The sequence below is a fragment of the Cebus imitator genome, unplaced genomic scaffold (assembly GCF_001604975.1).
Source record: "Cebus imitator isolate Cc_AM_T3 unplaced genomic scaffold, Cebus_imitator-1.0 Scaffold211, whole genome shotgun sequence".
Lineage (NCBI taxonomy): Eukaryota > Metazoa > Chordata > Mammalia > Primates > Cebidae > Cebus > Cebus imitator.
Window position 1 is genome coordinate 3159185 of NW_016107526.1, and position 14582 is coordinate 3173766.

At 33.3% G+C, this 14582-nt stretch overlaps 1 protein-coding gene across 2 annotated transcripts in view; it reads right to left on the reverse strand.

Annotated features, from left to right (window-relative positions):
- ADAMTS6 (ADAM metallopeptidase with thrombospondin type 1 motif 6) overlaps nt 1–14582 on the reverse strand; it is a 333068-nt gene that overhangs the window by 59347 nt on the left and 259139 nt on the right. For both annotated transcript variants that reach the window (XM_017548588.2, XM_037745748.1), the window contains exons 16-19: nt 7759–7892; nt 6579–6702; nt 5978–6058; nt 280–443 (exon numbers count right to left, since the gene is read on the reverse strand). In XM_017548588.2, coding sequence (XP_017404077.1) covers nt 280–443; nt 5978–6058; nt 6579–6702; nt 7759–7892 — 503 coding nt within the window. The remainder of the gene's footprint in view (nt 1–279; nt 444–5977; nt 6059–6578; nt 6703–7758; nt 7893–14582) is intronic.

Genomic DNA, 14582 nt, shown 5'->3' on the forward strand with positions numbered 1-14582 from the left:
GATAATATAAAACACAGGCATTTATATCAAATTTTCTCCTCCCATTTTCATGGGTATTTTGGAGTTATTGCTTTTGTCTGTCTTGTTTATAAAAATATTATTCAAGCAACAGCACTATGGCCTTAACTCTGCACAGTTCTAACACCCTTTGGTAAATCATTTTACCTTTATTTACCTTAATTACACCACCTGTAAAGCAGAGATAATAAAACCTGTTCCTTCCTATGTCACAAGGGGGAATTACAAACAGAAGAAATACAATGGCAAAGACGCATTTACCATGATGATGAGATTTTCTGAGGTAGGACCTAGAGCTTCCAAGGATTCTGGTTCATCAGTTGGCCTCTTGTAGTGAAAAGCTGTCCCAGAGACATCAAATTTCCTAGGCCAGTCAATAGTCCAGGCACCATTAATATAGTAATCATCTCCTTCAGATTTTAAAGCTAGAAAACAAATCATAATTCACCTAAAAATGTGAAACTTCATTTACCAAAGTGTCACTGATTAATTACTGCAATAAAGTATACAATGAATATCAATTTCCATTTAGATATATGAATCTTGACCATATTCTTAAGTACAAATTAAAATGGTGATTTTTCACATGAATGATAAGAAGATATTACTTAAATATTTATAATGTCATTGATAGAAAGCAACAAAAGGTAAACCTGAAGGAATAAATATGTGGAACTAGGAAGGAAAATTGTGACAAAAGGAATAACTAGGGATGAGAGTTAACATGATGGTGGAGAGCAGACTTTCCTTTCCAAATATTGAAATAGTAATTACATGGATATGGGGTGGAGACAACCTGTTGTACTTGAAAACAGGCTGATGGACAGAACACAAATCAAACAGAGATTTAGGAAATAGACCCAAGTACATATGGGAATTTTATGTATGATAAAGGAAATGTTGTAAATTAGTAAAGGAGAGATAACAAGAAATGCGGCTAAGACAGAAGACTATCCTTTTGGCAAAAAATGCTGAATTTATATTTCATTCTTTATATAAGAATAAATGCCACAATTCAACTCCTAGGCACATATCCAAAAGAAGTGAAAACAGGTACTCAAACAAATACTTGGACACACATATTCATAGTAGCACTATTTCTAATAGCCCCAAATAAAAAAACACAAATGTTCATCAATGGATGAATGAATAAACAAATTGTGATATAATGAAGTCTTGATACAAGCTATTATGTGATAAACCTCAAAAACATTAAGTGGAAGAAACCAGACAGAAAATATCATATATTGTATGCTTTCATTTATATAAAATACCCAGAACAGGTAAAAGGCCATAGAGACAGAAAGCAGACTGGTGGTTGTCAGGGGATTGGTGATGGTGAGAATGGGGATTAACTGCTTAATGGATATGGGTTTTTGTTTTTTTTTTCTGGGCCAATGTAAATGTTTTGGAATGTACTAAATACCACTTAATTGTTCACTTCAAATAGTTAATTTTATGTAATGTTAATTTCACCCTAATAAAAACAAAGTTAAAAAAAGAGAGAAAGAATAAATGCCAGATGGGTAAATATTTAAATATAAAAATAGTTAAATCTTAAATGTTAGGAGGAGATATGGAATAATATTTTTCTCATAATATTGGGGTATGAAAAGTTTTTCTAAGCATGACAAAAAAAAACAGAAAAAAAGAAAGTGTTAATAAACATGCATACTTAAAAAATCTCTTACAAGAAATACACACACACACACACACACACACACACACAGAGAGTTTAAAAGTATATGTGGCTGAAAAAGTATTTTTAGTACTACTATAGAAAAACTCCTATAAACAAACAGGAAAGAAGTAAACATGTCAGTTTCATATTTTGTTAGTATGCTAGCTGGTTGCAAAGACTTTGATTCATCAGACCAGATAAGCAAGTAGCCTAAAGGACTAAAGAGTCAAGGTGCACAGTCTCTGACTCTATAGCTTTTGTCCTTCATACTATAGACCATTGTTGTCTCCTGACCCCCATCTGCCTGGCAAAAATATTTGTAGTTTCTTAACTTCAGATATGTTGTGAAGATTCATTTAACTGCCAAAAAATAAATCGAATTAATCTTTTGAGATAGAAACAAGCAAATGTAAGAATTACCTGGTCTTGAAATTTTTGTGTACTTAAAAACTTTTATTTTCAACTCTTATTTGCAATGGTTTTCTGTCTATAGTTTAAAACATTTGGTTTCATAAGGACATCTGAGACTGTCATATATGAAATAGTAAAACTAAAGATAAAAACAAGTTTGCAGCTTTGAATTCTCCTTCAGTTTGAGCTCTCACTCCTTTTTTTTTTTTTTCAACTACTAAATGAAGGAATTCTAACTCCTCTTGGCTGTCAGGAATATACAATTAATTGTGCCATAATATAGTCCAGAAAAATGCCAAGCATTTAAGAGGCATTAAATAAGAATGAGTAAAGGAAGGCGACGTGGCATTCTGAAATGAGAATTACCAAAGGGGGAAAAAGGTGAGGCTAGAAAACTTATTTTTGTTTTGAGTATTGTTGATGCAGAAAATAATTCAAAATTATGGTGTAAAAATAATAAAGTCTTCATAAACAAAAGAAGAGCCTGATAATACTGGTATTCTGTCTGAAGACACACTCTGGATGTACCCTTATTTTTAAATGCTTTAAGAAAAAGGGAATAATATTTTAACTAAAATAAAAATTCATTTAGGTCTCACTAAGGATTTTTGGAGAGACTAAAACTTATGTCAAAGGATTAAACATCAACTAAATAGAACTTCTCCTTTAATGTTGAAATAACTGGTATTAGACTTGTCCTTCCACTGTAAATAATCAGAAAACTCTCAAAATATATGAATCAGCTGTTCTCAGGCATTGAACAGGACTATGCAGAGATCATGATAAGTCTCCACAACTTTCTGCTTGGAGACACTTTCTTTAGGTGGAGAATCAAGTTAAGTTAATTACCAAGTTAAGAAGAGAGATCAAAAACTAGGAAGGCTGACATAGCTGGAGTATACAGGACTACAGAACAAGAGAGAAGGGAGGAAATCTGTTGCTGAATATTGATCTGCATATGTGTATGAAAAATTACAAGAAGCCAGGCAAAAAACTGTGGAGATGTAAGCAGAACTCCTGCATTTCAATCACCAGCGCATTCAGTAAAAACCCAAGAAGAATCATGCTTTTGTAGTAGGGCTGAGCAAGCTCTAGAATAAAGAATATTCTGCATTTACCCAAACAAAGGTCAAAAGCAAACATCAAAAGGATCAAGCTGATCTTCAAGTTACTTAAGACTCTTTAAAGAAATAAATCAAAATCCAGGTTCTCAACAAAGAAACATTCACAATGTGCAACACCCAATGAGAAATTACTACCAATGCAGAAAAGGAGGAGAATGTGATTCAAACAGGAAGAAGGCAAAGCAAAAGAAACAGACCCAGAAATAACAAAAATTATGGAATTAGCAGAAAATAATTTTCAAATAGCTATTATAAATATATTCAAGAACTTTAAAGGAAAACATAAATATAATGAGAAGAAACATGATAACATTACATGTATATACACACAAATTTATACCAGATGAAAACTCAGATCTATACAAAGAAAGCATGCCAGATAATGGTAAATACGTGGGTAAATGCAAAATAATTTTACTTATTTAAAATTTTTTTAAAAAGATAATTGGCTCTTTGAAACAAAAATAATATCCATATATTGTGGAATTTATAACATAGAGAGAAGTGGAAAGTATTAGAAAACAGCACAAAGAATGGAATGGGACAATGGAAGTAAACTTTTGTAAGGGCTTTACATTATACACAAAATGGTGCAATATTATTTGGAAATGTATTATGATAAATTAAGAATGCATTTTGTAAATCCTAAAGCAACCACTAATTAAATAGCACAAAGAAGTATAGCTAATAAACTGTTTAGTAGAGATTAAATGAAATACAACAAAACTCTTGGTTAATCTAAAAGAAAACATGAAAGGAGAATAAAAAGGAAGAAAATACACAGGACAAACAGAAAAGCAGCAAGATAATTACATTAAATACAAATGATCTAAACAAGAAGCTGCGAAACATTATCACCTCCTGTTTTTGTAGATAAAGCTTTATTGGAGCACAGTCACACCCCTTTATTTATTACCTATGTTTGCTTTCACACTACAATGGTAGAAGTGAATAGTTTTAACAAAGACTATATGATTTACTGTCTGACTCTTAACAGAAATAGTTGCCAACCCCCTGACTCCCCGCCACCAAACTAAAGATTTTAATTTTAAAATGCAATGATCGTTAGACATTTTACCTAAATTTAAAAAAAGATCTATTCTTTTAACAAATTTCAAGTATACAATATATCATTATTAGCTACAGTATATTAGATATCCAGAACTTATTCCTCTTATAACTGAAAGTTTGTACTCTTTGACCAACATCTTCCCATTCCACTTCCTCCCTGACCCCTAGTAAATACCCTTATACTCTCTGTTTGAGTTTTTTAGAATCCACATATAAGTGAGATCATGCAGTATTTGTCTGTGTCTGGCTTATTTAGCTTAGCATGATGTCCTCCAGGTTCATCCATATTGTTGCAAATGAATAGTTTCCTTGTTTTTTTTAAGGCTGAATAATATTCTATTGCCTGCAAATAACACAATTTCTTTATCTATTCATCTGTTGACAGATACGTATGTTGTTTCCGTAGCTTAGCGATTGTGAATAATGCTGCAATGATCATGTAAGTGTAAATATCTCTTTGAGATAGTGATTTTATTTCCTTTGGCTATATACCCAGAAGTGGATCACATGGTAGTTCTACTTTTAATATTTGGAGGAGCCTTCATACTGTCTTCCATTATGGCTGTATTGTAATTTTTTATAAAGCTAAACACGTATATCATATGACTCATTCTTTTCATTCTAAGTATTTATGCAAGAGAAATGAAAATATATGTTCACAAAAGCTTGTTTAATAAAGACTAGAAATGACCGAAATATCTATCAATAAATTAATGGATAAACAAATTATGGTATATCCACACAATAAAATACTATTTGGCAGTAAAAAGGAATGACCTTCAGAAACACTCAACAAAATAGATGAATCCCAAAGACATGCTGAGTGAAGAAAGCCAGACGTAAGTATAGATACTCTATGGGCTCATTTGTGTGAGGTTCCAAATAAGTAAAAGTAGTATACGTAATGTCAAAAACAGATGAGTGTTTGCCTTCAAATAAAGCTGAGGTTGAGGGAATTTGACTGCAAAAGGGAATGAGGGAGAGTTTTGGAATCATAAAAATGTTTTATATCTTGGTTGTGGTATTTATGTGTGTGTGTGTGTGTGTATATATATAATTATCAATACTCTGAACTGTACATTTATAATGGATGTGTTTTATTATATGTAAATTATACCTAAATAAAATTGATTTTTTTTGGCCAGGTGTGATGGCTCACGCCTGTAATCCCAGGACTTTGGGAGGCTGAGGTTGATGGATCACTTGAGGTCAGAAGTTCAACATCAGCCTGGCCAACATGGTGAAATGCTGTTTCTACTAAAAACACAAAAATTAGCCTGGTGTAGTGGCAGGCAACTGTAATCCCAGTTACTCGGGAGGCTGAGGCAGGAGAATCGCCTGAACCCAGGAGGCGGAGGTTGCAGTGAGCCGAGATCATGCCATTGCACTCTAGCCTGGGTGACAGAGCAAGATTCCATCTCAAAAAAAAAAAAAAAAAAAAAAAAACAAAAATTATTTTTTTAAAAAATAAAATAACCCAGTGAAGAGTAAGTTATAAATTCTAATCTTTCTGTTTAGCATTGTCCATGTGGTCCTATAAAACTCGGAGCTTCCTTCATTTTAGCTCCCAGTGATCTATCTCAAAGTAGTATATCTTTCCCTTCATGATACAATGCTACTTTTCCTCATTAACTATTAAAATCTAGCAAACTAACATACCAATCTAACATACCAATATAGTTCTTTGACATGGCAACTTCTCTGACTTCAATGTGAACAGAGCCTCTTGGTATCTGCACCACTTCCATGTAGCCTGGAACATAGAAGGTAGCCAGTATTAAGCAGCCTTGGTCAGGAAATGAGTATTTAGTAACCATTTAATACTAATCATTTCCTTATGATTCCATTCTTTCTTTGACTTTGCATTTTATAAATTATGATGGGCAAATTACCCTTTGGGTTCATGAATATATTTTAGAGAAACAGCATTTAACAGTCTTTTTCTTTAAAATTATCTCAAGATATTTTAAAAGCCTCAACATGTATAATGCTTCATTTTTTTCCTCACCAGATGCCCCTCATATCAATGCCCTGTGAGAATGTACACCTTAAAGAAACATGGCCAAATGAAGTTAAGCAGAGAGGGAGAACATTTCCTTAAAATATCTTACATGAAGCCACATTTAACTCTAAAACAACTGAAAGGAATTTGGGGAAGAAACCATTACCTAAATTTAAAAAAAATCTGAAAAATGTGGGGGAGCGAAAACCAAGCGTTTTGGCTCCTCCGAGTACACCAGATGTGTGAGGAAGAATTCTCTCTACATACTCACCTCCCCTGGGTAGCGAATCATTGAAGAACCCTTCAATGGCATCACATGTGCTTCCATCCCCTCCACAGACTCGACATCTATCTTCCCTAGCATCAGATCCCAAAATATTATCACAACCTACATGCTGAAAACAGAGAGGAATATTCAGTGTGTCAGAGAAATTCTTGGAACCATACTAATCAAATAACTTATTCATTTACTTGTTTTTCCAGTAAAAAAAGTAAAAATAAGGTAATCTGTTAATACAAACCATACTTGGTTCTTTGTTATTTGAAAAACTTGAATACTGTGACAAAAATAATGTTTTCTTCAAGAAAATAAAGTACCCCTTTCCCACAGATACATAAACACACACAAATATACATACACAAACCGAATCATCATCAGATATATTTGGAGACAAGTAGCCAGAAAGATACAAACTTTTCCAAGAAATTATGAGACTAAGTAAAATGGTGCTTTTTATCTCGTCTTTCTCAGTTTGAAGCACTTAATTTATGCCTCTCTTTAAAGTAAAACAAAACCAGACAAGTAAAAAAATTTATGAAAATAGTGGTTTTTGTGGCTTTTCTTATTATGATACAATCATACACAGGTCTAGGAAAATAGCATGGATTTGCTCCTGCAATTCCCAAATAGTCTGACTAATTCCCTAAAGCAAATGCTTTAATAAGATAAAGACTAATTCCACATGAAAACCATTGTCAATGCTTCAGAAGGAGATAAAGTAGGAGGAGCATAGCTATTTCACACTTTGAGGAAAATTTATGCTATGAAATTTATCAAATAATCTTCCAAAAAGAACATATGATAGGCATATGAATAAGAGCTGAATCCTCATTCTCTCTCTTTTTCTATCATCTTGTTTGTAAACAGAACAGAATGGTAATGGAAATTAAAATCCAAAATATTTTCATACTCCTGGCAATCACTGTAAAAATAACTAGACAATCACTGTAAAAATAACTAGAATACTGTAATAAACCACATTTGTATGGTGCTTGAATATGAATGGGTCATTTTACCTTTACATATGTTGCTATTCTTTATGGAAACTGAATTTCTCTAAAATGTGGCCCTCTTTTTTAAAAAAAAAATAAACATAGTATTAAATAGGAGTTAACGAGAAAAAGTCAAAAGTCTTAGAAACCACAACAGAATGGAGTAAAATCTGAGCAACCTTGCATTCTCCATTGATGCAGATATCCAGTGAATCCGCATTGCACTGGGTCCCATCAATTACCGCAGGAGCACGTTCAGTGTAGAAATTATAACCTTCAGCCAAGCAGTTTAATGCACAAGGTTTTACCCCACCTGGACGAATACAGTAGAAGAGAAATAAATGGAGTGGTTGTCCTAATAAACAGTGATTCAGTATCATCCATAGCAAATGTATAGTTCATGTAGACATCATTCCCTGCTTATATGCCTGAATGTATAGGTTTCTTTCCTCTTTTTCTAAAATTTCACGTTTATTTTAGTTGGTTGTGCAACTTAAAGGTGGACTTGCTCAGCAGTTTTCAGGTTTAAACATTTCAGGTATTTCCATTATATATTTATAATGTATTTTATATTTATATATTCCATTATATATTTATAATTTAGGTAAAAAGGGATAATAGTGAAGGTAATTAAATTAAAAAAAAGAAAAACAATTTTTAAAAAAATTGAAGAAAATAAAGTTTATGGATACTTGAAGAAATAACCTCCTCGTATAACAAATAGACATTTCTGCTACATCTGGTAGCAAAGCCGAAATTAAAAACTCTGCTACATCAAGCAAGGATATAGTAGTTATGAAATAAAACAAAATTTATACCTGCCTTAAACATATCATAGGCTGTGAACTTGGCTTTAGCATGCATATAAATTTTTATGAGATTAGCAAATCAAAACTAAAATTAATTATAGCTTTAAATTTGAATAATTCTTATGAAATTAATCAAAGATAAATATAAAATATAGGTATTATGTTTGAATAATTAAAACACTATCTAATTTTGTTTGTGAATAAACACATATTATAATGAGCATTTTCATTTTGTCACTGAAATTTGTGTTTTTTAAGGCTAAAGTGAAAAATAGCCTTAAGTAACAGCAATTAAAAAAAAACAGTATACATCATAACTATAGTATATTGGAAAAACAGCAATAAATATGGACTTACTGTATTAAAAACAGCACATAATAAAGCTACTATTTATAAGTATATAATTATTGACTAAAATTATGATTTATAATATTTTCTTTTGTACCTCTATTTCATCATCACTTTGACCTTAAGTATGCTGCTAAAATCTCTCTTTGAAATAAAGACTACTTTTTTTTTGTTGGAGACGGAATTTTGTTCTTGTTGCTTGTTGCCCAGGCTGGAAGGCAGTGGCGTGACCTTGGCTCACTGCAACCTCCACCTCACGGGTTCAAGCGATTCTCCTGTCTCAGCCTCTGGAGTGGCTAGGATCACAGGTGCCTACCACCATGCTCAGCTAATTTTTTGTAATTTTAGTAGAGATGGGGTTTCACCATGTTGGCCAGGCTGGTCTCGATCTCCTGACCTTAGGTGATCTGCTCCCCTCCACCTCCCAAAGTGCTGGGATTACAGGCATGAGCCACCACGTCCGGCCTAAAGACAACTTCTAATAAAGGATATAAAGTAGAAAGATGAAATGACATGACTACATCTCAGTGAAGTTCTTAGAAATCCTGTTTCTGCATGTTGACAGTAAGGAAAAAAAGAAAAGAAAATCGACTGGGTGGTAGAGTCAATGATAAATTACACAGAGCACACTCCAGTAAAGGAGATCACTGCTACAGTTGAATGTTGTGATGCAAGAAGATAGTCCAATATTATCAGTCTGTTTTTTCAAGAGATGAAAACTTAGGTTTTTTTCCATCTAAACATTTCTTTTTTTTAAATGCAACAACTGATTCAAAGCTGTTGTGTGGTTTTTTTTTTTTTTAAATACTGTGGGAGGCTAAAATATGTATGTAGATAAAAACTGGTCCCTAAATTGCCAACTTACAACCTCTGGCCTGAGTCTATGTTTTCTTCCATTTTCAATGTTTACAGGCTATAGAGCTTCTATCTAACTTATAATGTGATTTTTAGCATTAGGTTAGTAATAAATTTTGCTGTACTGAGCACAGAAATAACAAGTAATAAAATAACTTCTGATAAAGGAAAGAAAGCAGAAAAAAAATGTTTACTGATAATAAAACTACTTATATTTATTTTTATATGATTCTCATAAATTAAAAATTACTCTGAATGTCCATGAATCTTACTGGAAATCTTTTCATTATTACTCAATACCGTTCTCACATTTTTGTATTGTAATCCTTTGGAATTTAATATAGCATTTTATGCAGTAGGCTTTAAAAAGAGAAGCTGTGTCTTCTATTTATTTAATTTTAACATTAATTATGTCATGTAATATTTGATAAGCAGGACATATAACTACTACAGTTATATTCCTTAGCCCACAAAGGAATATATAGGAATGAAAATGGGAATAAATTTCTTGTTTACTGCTGAAGATGTGCTCAGCTTCTTCTGATACAATGAGCTTTCAGAAAAGGTACCACTAGAGTGACATAAGCAAGATGGTGGAAGGGGACCTTTCTACTGTCATCTCCATGCGGAAACATCAATTTTGACAGCTACTTATAGACAAGGTACCTTTTGGGACTCCAGCAGAGAAGTTCCAGCATACCACTGGAGAAAAAAAAAAATCCCCAAACAGACAAATTGGAGTTTTAAGAACAGTTTCACTTTACCTGTATCACACCTCCCTTGAGACAGCACAGCTCAGTTAAAAGAGAGACTACCTGCCCCCTCCCGCCTGTGATTTTCCCACAAGGGAAAGTGAGAGTATAGATAGTGAGCACCAAGCTCCCCTAGCTGTGTGTGACAATGCCCAAGAGTCCTACTGTTTTCTTGCCTCATCCAGAATACTGAGGTGATCAGCATGGCTGAGTGGTTGGAAGAGGCTGGGAGCAGAGAATCGAGGCCATAGGCCCAAGTAACCATTGCATGGACTCCATTGGGAAGCCCATTCATGAGCAATTTGAGATGTTTTGCCTATGGGCCACCTCACAACTAGCCCACAGTTGCCTCAAAAACTCTACATGCCCCATCCTACCCCAACTCCTGTAGACCAGCAGCCCAAGCATGTTCCCTTGGACAGAAAGTGTAAGCATTTTATGCAGACAGCCAACACAACTTTGCAGGATTGGGAGAAGTCATACAACTTGAGCATTTTAGGGAACCACCCTAGGAAAAAAACAAGAGCCTCTCAGCACCTGGTCCAGCTTTGTGGGATCTAGAGAGGGCATACATTCTTAAGAATTCCTCTGCAAGAGAGAATAAGAGGTGTGGAGTCACACCCCTTTTTCATAGACAAGGTCTGGGAGAGCCTCAGAATCTTTAACTGGGTTGTTTGTTAAGGGCATTTCTCTCTGGGAGCCAGTCAGTAAAGACTGCATTCTCCAAATGCAAAGACAGCAACACAATACATCAAGGAACAAGAATAAAAATCAAGAAAACATGATACCACCAAAGAAACATAGTAATATTCCAATAACCAATCCCAAAGACATGGAGATCTATGAATGACATGAAAAAGAATTCAAAATTGTTTGAAAGAAGGTCAGGAAACTATAAGAGAATACAGATAGACAAGTTAATGAAATCAGAAAAACAATACATGAACAAAGTGAGAAGTTCAATAAAGATACATAAATCATTAATAAAAACAGATTCTGAAGGTGAAGAAAACAATGAATGAAATAAAAAATGCAATAGAAAGCATCAAGAGTAGATTTAATCAAGCCGAAGAAAGAGTCTATAAACTTGAAGAAGAGTCATTTAAAAATATCTGGTCAGAGGAAAAAGAATAAAAAGGAATAAAAAAACCTATAAGATTTATGGGACACCACTAAGATAACTAAATTTTCATATTATAGAATCCTAGATGGAGAAGAAAGAGAAAGTGGAATAGGCTTATTTAAAGAAATAATGGCTGAAAACTTCCCAAATCTAGGGAGCAATATGGCATTCAAATACATGAAGCTCAAAGATCTCTAATAAGGCTCAACCCAATGAAGATGTCACACACATATTATAATTAAACTGTCAAAAATCAAAGACAAAGACTTTTGAAGGCAAGAGAAAAAAGATTCATAACATACAAGGGAACTCCAGAGGTCTTTCAGCAGATTTCTCAGCAGAATCCTTACAGGCCAGAAGAGGCCGATAGCTACACTAATTTGTGAATGGACTACAGTATAAAAAAGTGTACATTGTAACATCAAAAAGATAAAATAGAAGAGTAAAAGTGTCAAATTTTTGTATATGATTGAAGGTAAGTTAACAGCTAAAAATAGACTATTATAATTATAATTATAATAATTATAGATTTTATATAAGTCTCATGGTAATCACAAAGGAAATACCTATAGTAGATATACAAAAAAAAGAAAATGAAATCAAAGCATACTACTCAGGAAACCATCAAATTACAAAGCAAGACGGCAAAGAGAAAAAGGAATAAAAAAAAAAGTCTACAAAACTGCCAAAAACAATGGACAAATAGGAAGTTCTTAGCTAAAAATAATTACTTTAAATGTAAATAGATTAAATTCTACAATGAAAAAACAAAATGATTGAATGAACTTTTTTTTAAAAAACAAGACAACTTTATATTGCCTACAAGTGACTCACTTCAAATTTAATAACACACATAGGCTAAATGTGAAGTGATGGGAAGATACATTACATGCAAACAGAAAACAAAAGAGTGCTGGGAGAGCTATACTTAACTCAGGCAAAATAGGTTATTAGTCAAAAACTGTAACAAGAGACAAAGAAAGTCATTATGTAATGGCAAAGGAGTCAATTCATGAATTCAGTACAATTTACCATTGTAAATTTTCACCCAACATGGAGTTTCTAAATATATAAAGCAATATTAAAATATAATGGGAGAAATAGCAATACAATAAGAGAATACTTTGGTACTCCACTTTCAACAATGGCTAGATCATCCAGACAGAATACCAATAAGGAAAGGTGCACTTGAATTATACTTTAGAGCAAATAGAATTAATATACATACAAAAAATTCCATCCAACGGCATCAAAATATACTGTCTTTTCAAGACCACACAGAAAGTTCTCAAGGATACATAACTGTTAGGCCACAAAACAAGTCTTAACAAATTTAAGATTGAAATCAGATCAAGCATTTTTCTGACCACAATGGTATAAAACTAGAAATCAGTTACAAAAAGAAAACTAGAAAATTTACAAATATGTGGAAATTAAACAACCTGCTCCTGAACAATCAATAGGTCAAATAAGAAATCAAAAAGTAAATTTAAAAAAATCTCATAACAAGTGGCTGGGTACGATGGTTCATACCTGTAATCACAGCACTTTGGGAGACCAAGGCAGGTGGATCAATTCAGGTCAGGAGTTCAAAACCAGCCTGGCCAACATGTTGAAACCTAGGCTCTACTAAAAATACAAAAAGTTATCTGGGCATGGTGGTACACACCTGTAATCCCAGCTACTTGGGAGGCTGAGGCAGAAGAATCCCTTGTCCCTGGGAAGCGGAGATTGCAGTGAGCCAAGATCGCACCACTGCCCTCCAGCCTGGATGACTAACTGAGATTCTGTCTTTAAAAAAAAAAAAAAAAATTCAAACAAACAAAAACCTTATGACAAGTAAAAGTAGAAATACAACATTCCCAAACTTACGAGATGTTGCAAATGCACTTCAAGGAAGAAAGCCTATAGCAATAAATGTCTAACATAAAAAAAGGAGAAAGATTTCAAATAAATGACTTAACTTTACATGTCAAGGAACTAGAAAAAGAAGAACAAACTAACCCCAAAGTTAGAAGAAGGGAGGAAATGACAAAGATCAGGGCAGAAATAAATAGACACAAGAAAACAAATTGAAAAGATAAACAAAACTGAGTTGGTTTTTTTGAAGATAAATAAAATTGACATATCTTTAGCTCTATTAGGAGAGAAAGAGAAAATCCTCAAATAAAAAAATCAGAAATGAAAGAGGAGACGTTACAATGGACACCACGGAAATACAAAGGACCATGAGAGTACTATGAACACTTATATGTCAACAAATTAGATAAACTAGGAAAAATGAATAAAGTTCTAGAGATATACAACAAAGACTGAATCATGAACAAATAGAAAATCTGAATAGAACAATAATAAGAAGAGAGGTTGAATCAGTTAAAAAAAACCTCTCATCAAATAAAAGTGCAATAACTTATGCTTCACTAGTAAATTATACCAAATATTTAAAGAAGAATTAATATCAATTTTTCTCACAGTCTTTCAAAAACATTGCAGAGAAGGGAATACCTCCAAATATATTTTATGGGGCCAGCATTACCCTGATAATGAGCCAGACAAGGATACTAACAGAAAACAAAATTACAGGCCAATATCCCTGATGAACATGGATGCAAAAATTTTCAAAATACTAGCAAAGTAAATTAAATGGCAAATTAAAAGGATCATTCACCATGATTGAGTAGGATTTATCTTGAGGATGCAAGGATGGTTCAACATATACAAATCAGGCACTGAAATACACCATATTAACAAAATGAAGGACAAAATCCAAATAATTATCTCAATAGATGCAAAAACAGCATTTGACAAAATTCAACATTTTTTCATTATAAAAATTAAGTATAGAAAGAGTACACCTCAAGACAATAAATGTCCTATATGACAAGCTCACAGCTAACATCATATTCAGTGATGAAAGGTTGACAATTTTTCCTCTAAGATCAAGAGCAAGGTAACAATTCCACTTCTATTCAACATAGTACTGAAGTCCTGCAAGTTCTTGCAAGTAAGCAAGAAAAAGAAATAAAGGTGGAGGACGATCCAAGATGGCCGTTTAGGAACAGCTCAGGATTGCAGCTCCCAGTGAAAGCGCAGAGGGTGAGTGGACGCTGCGTTTT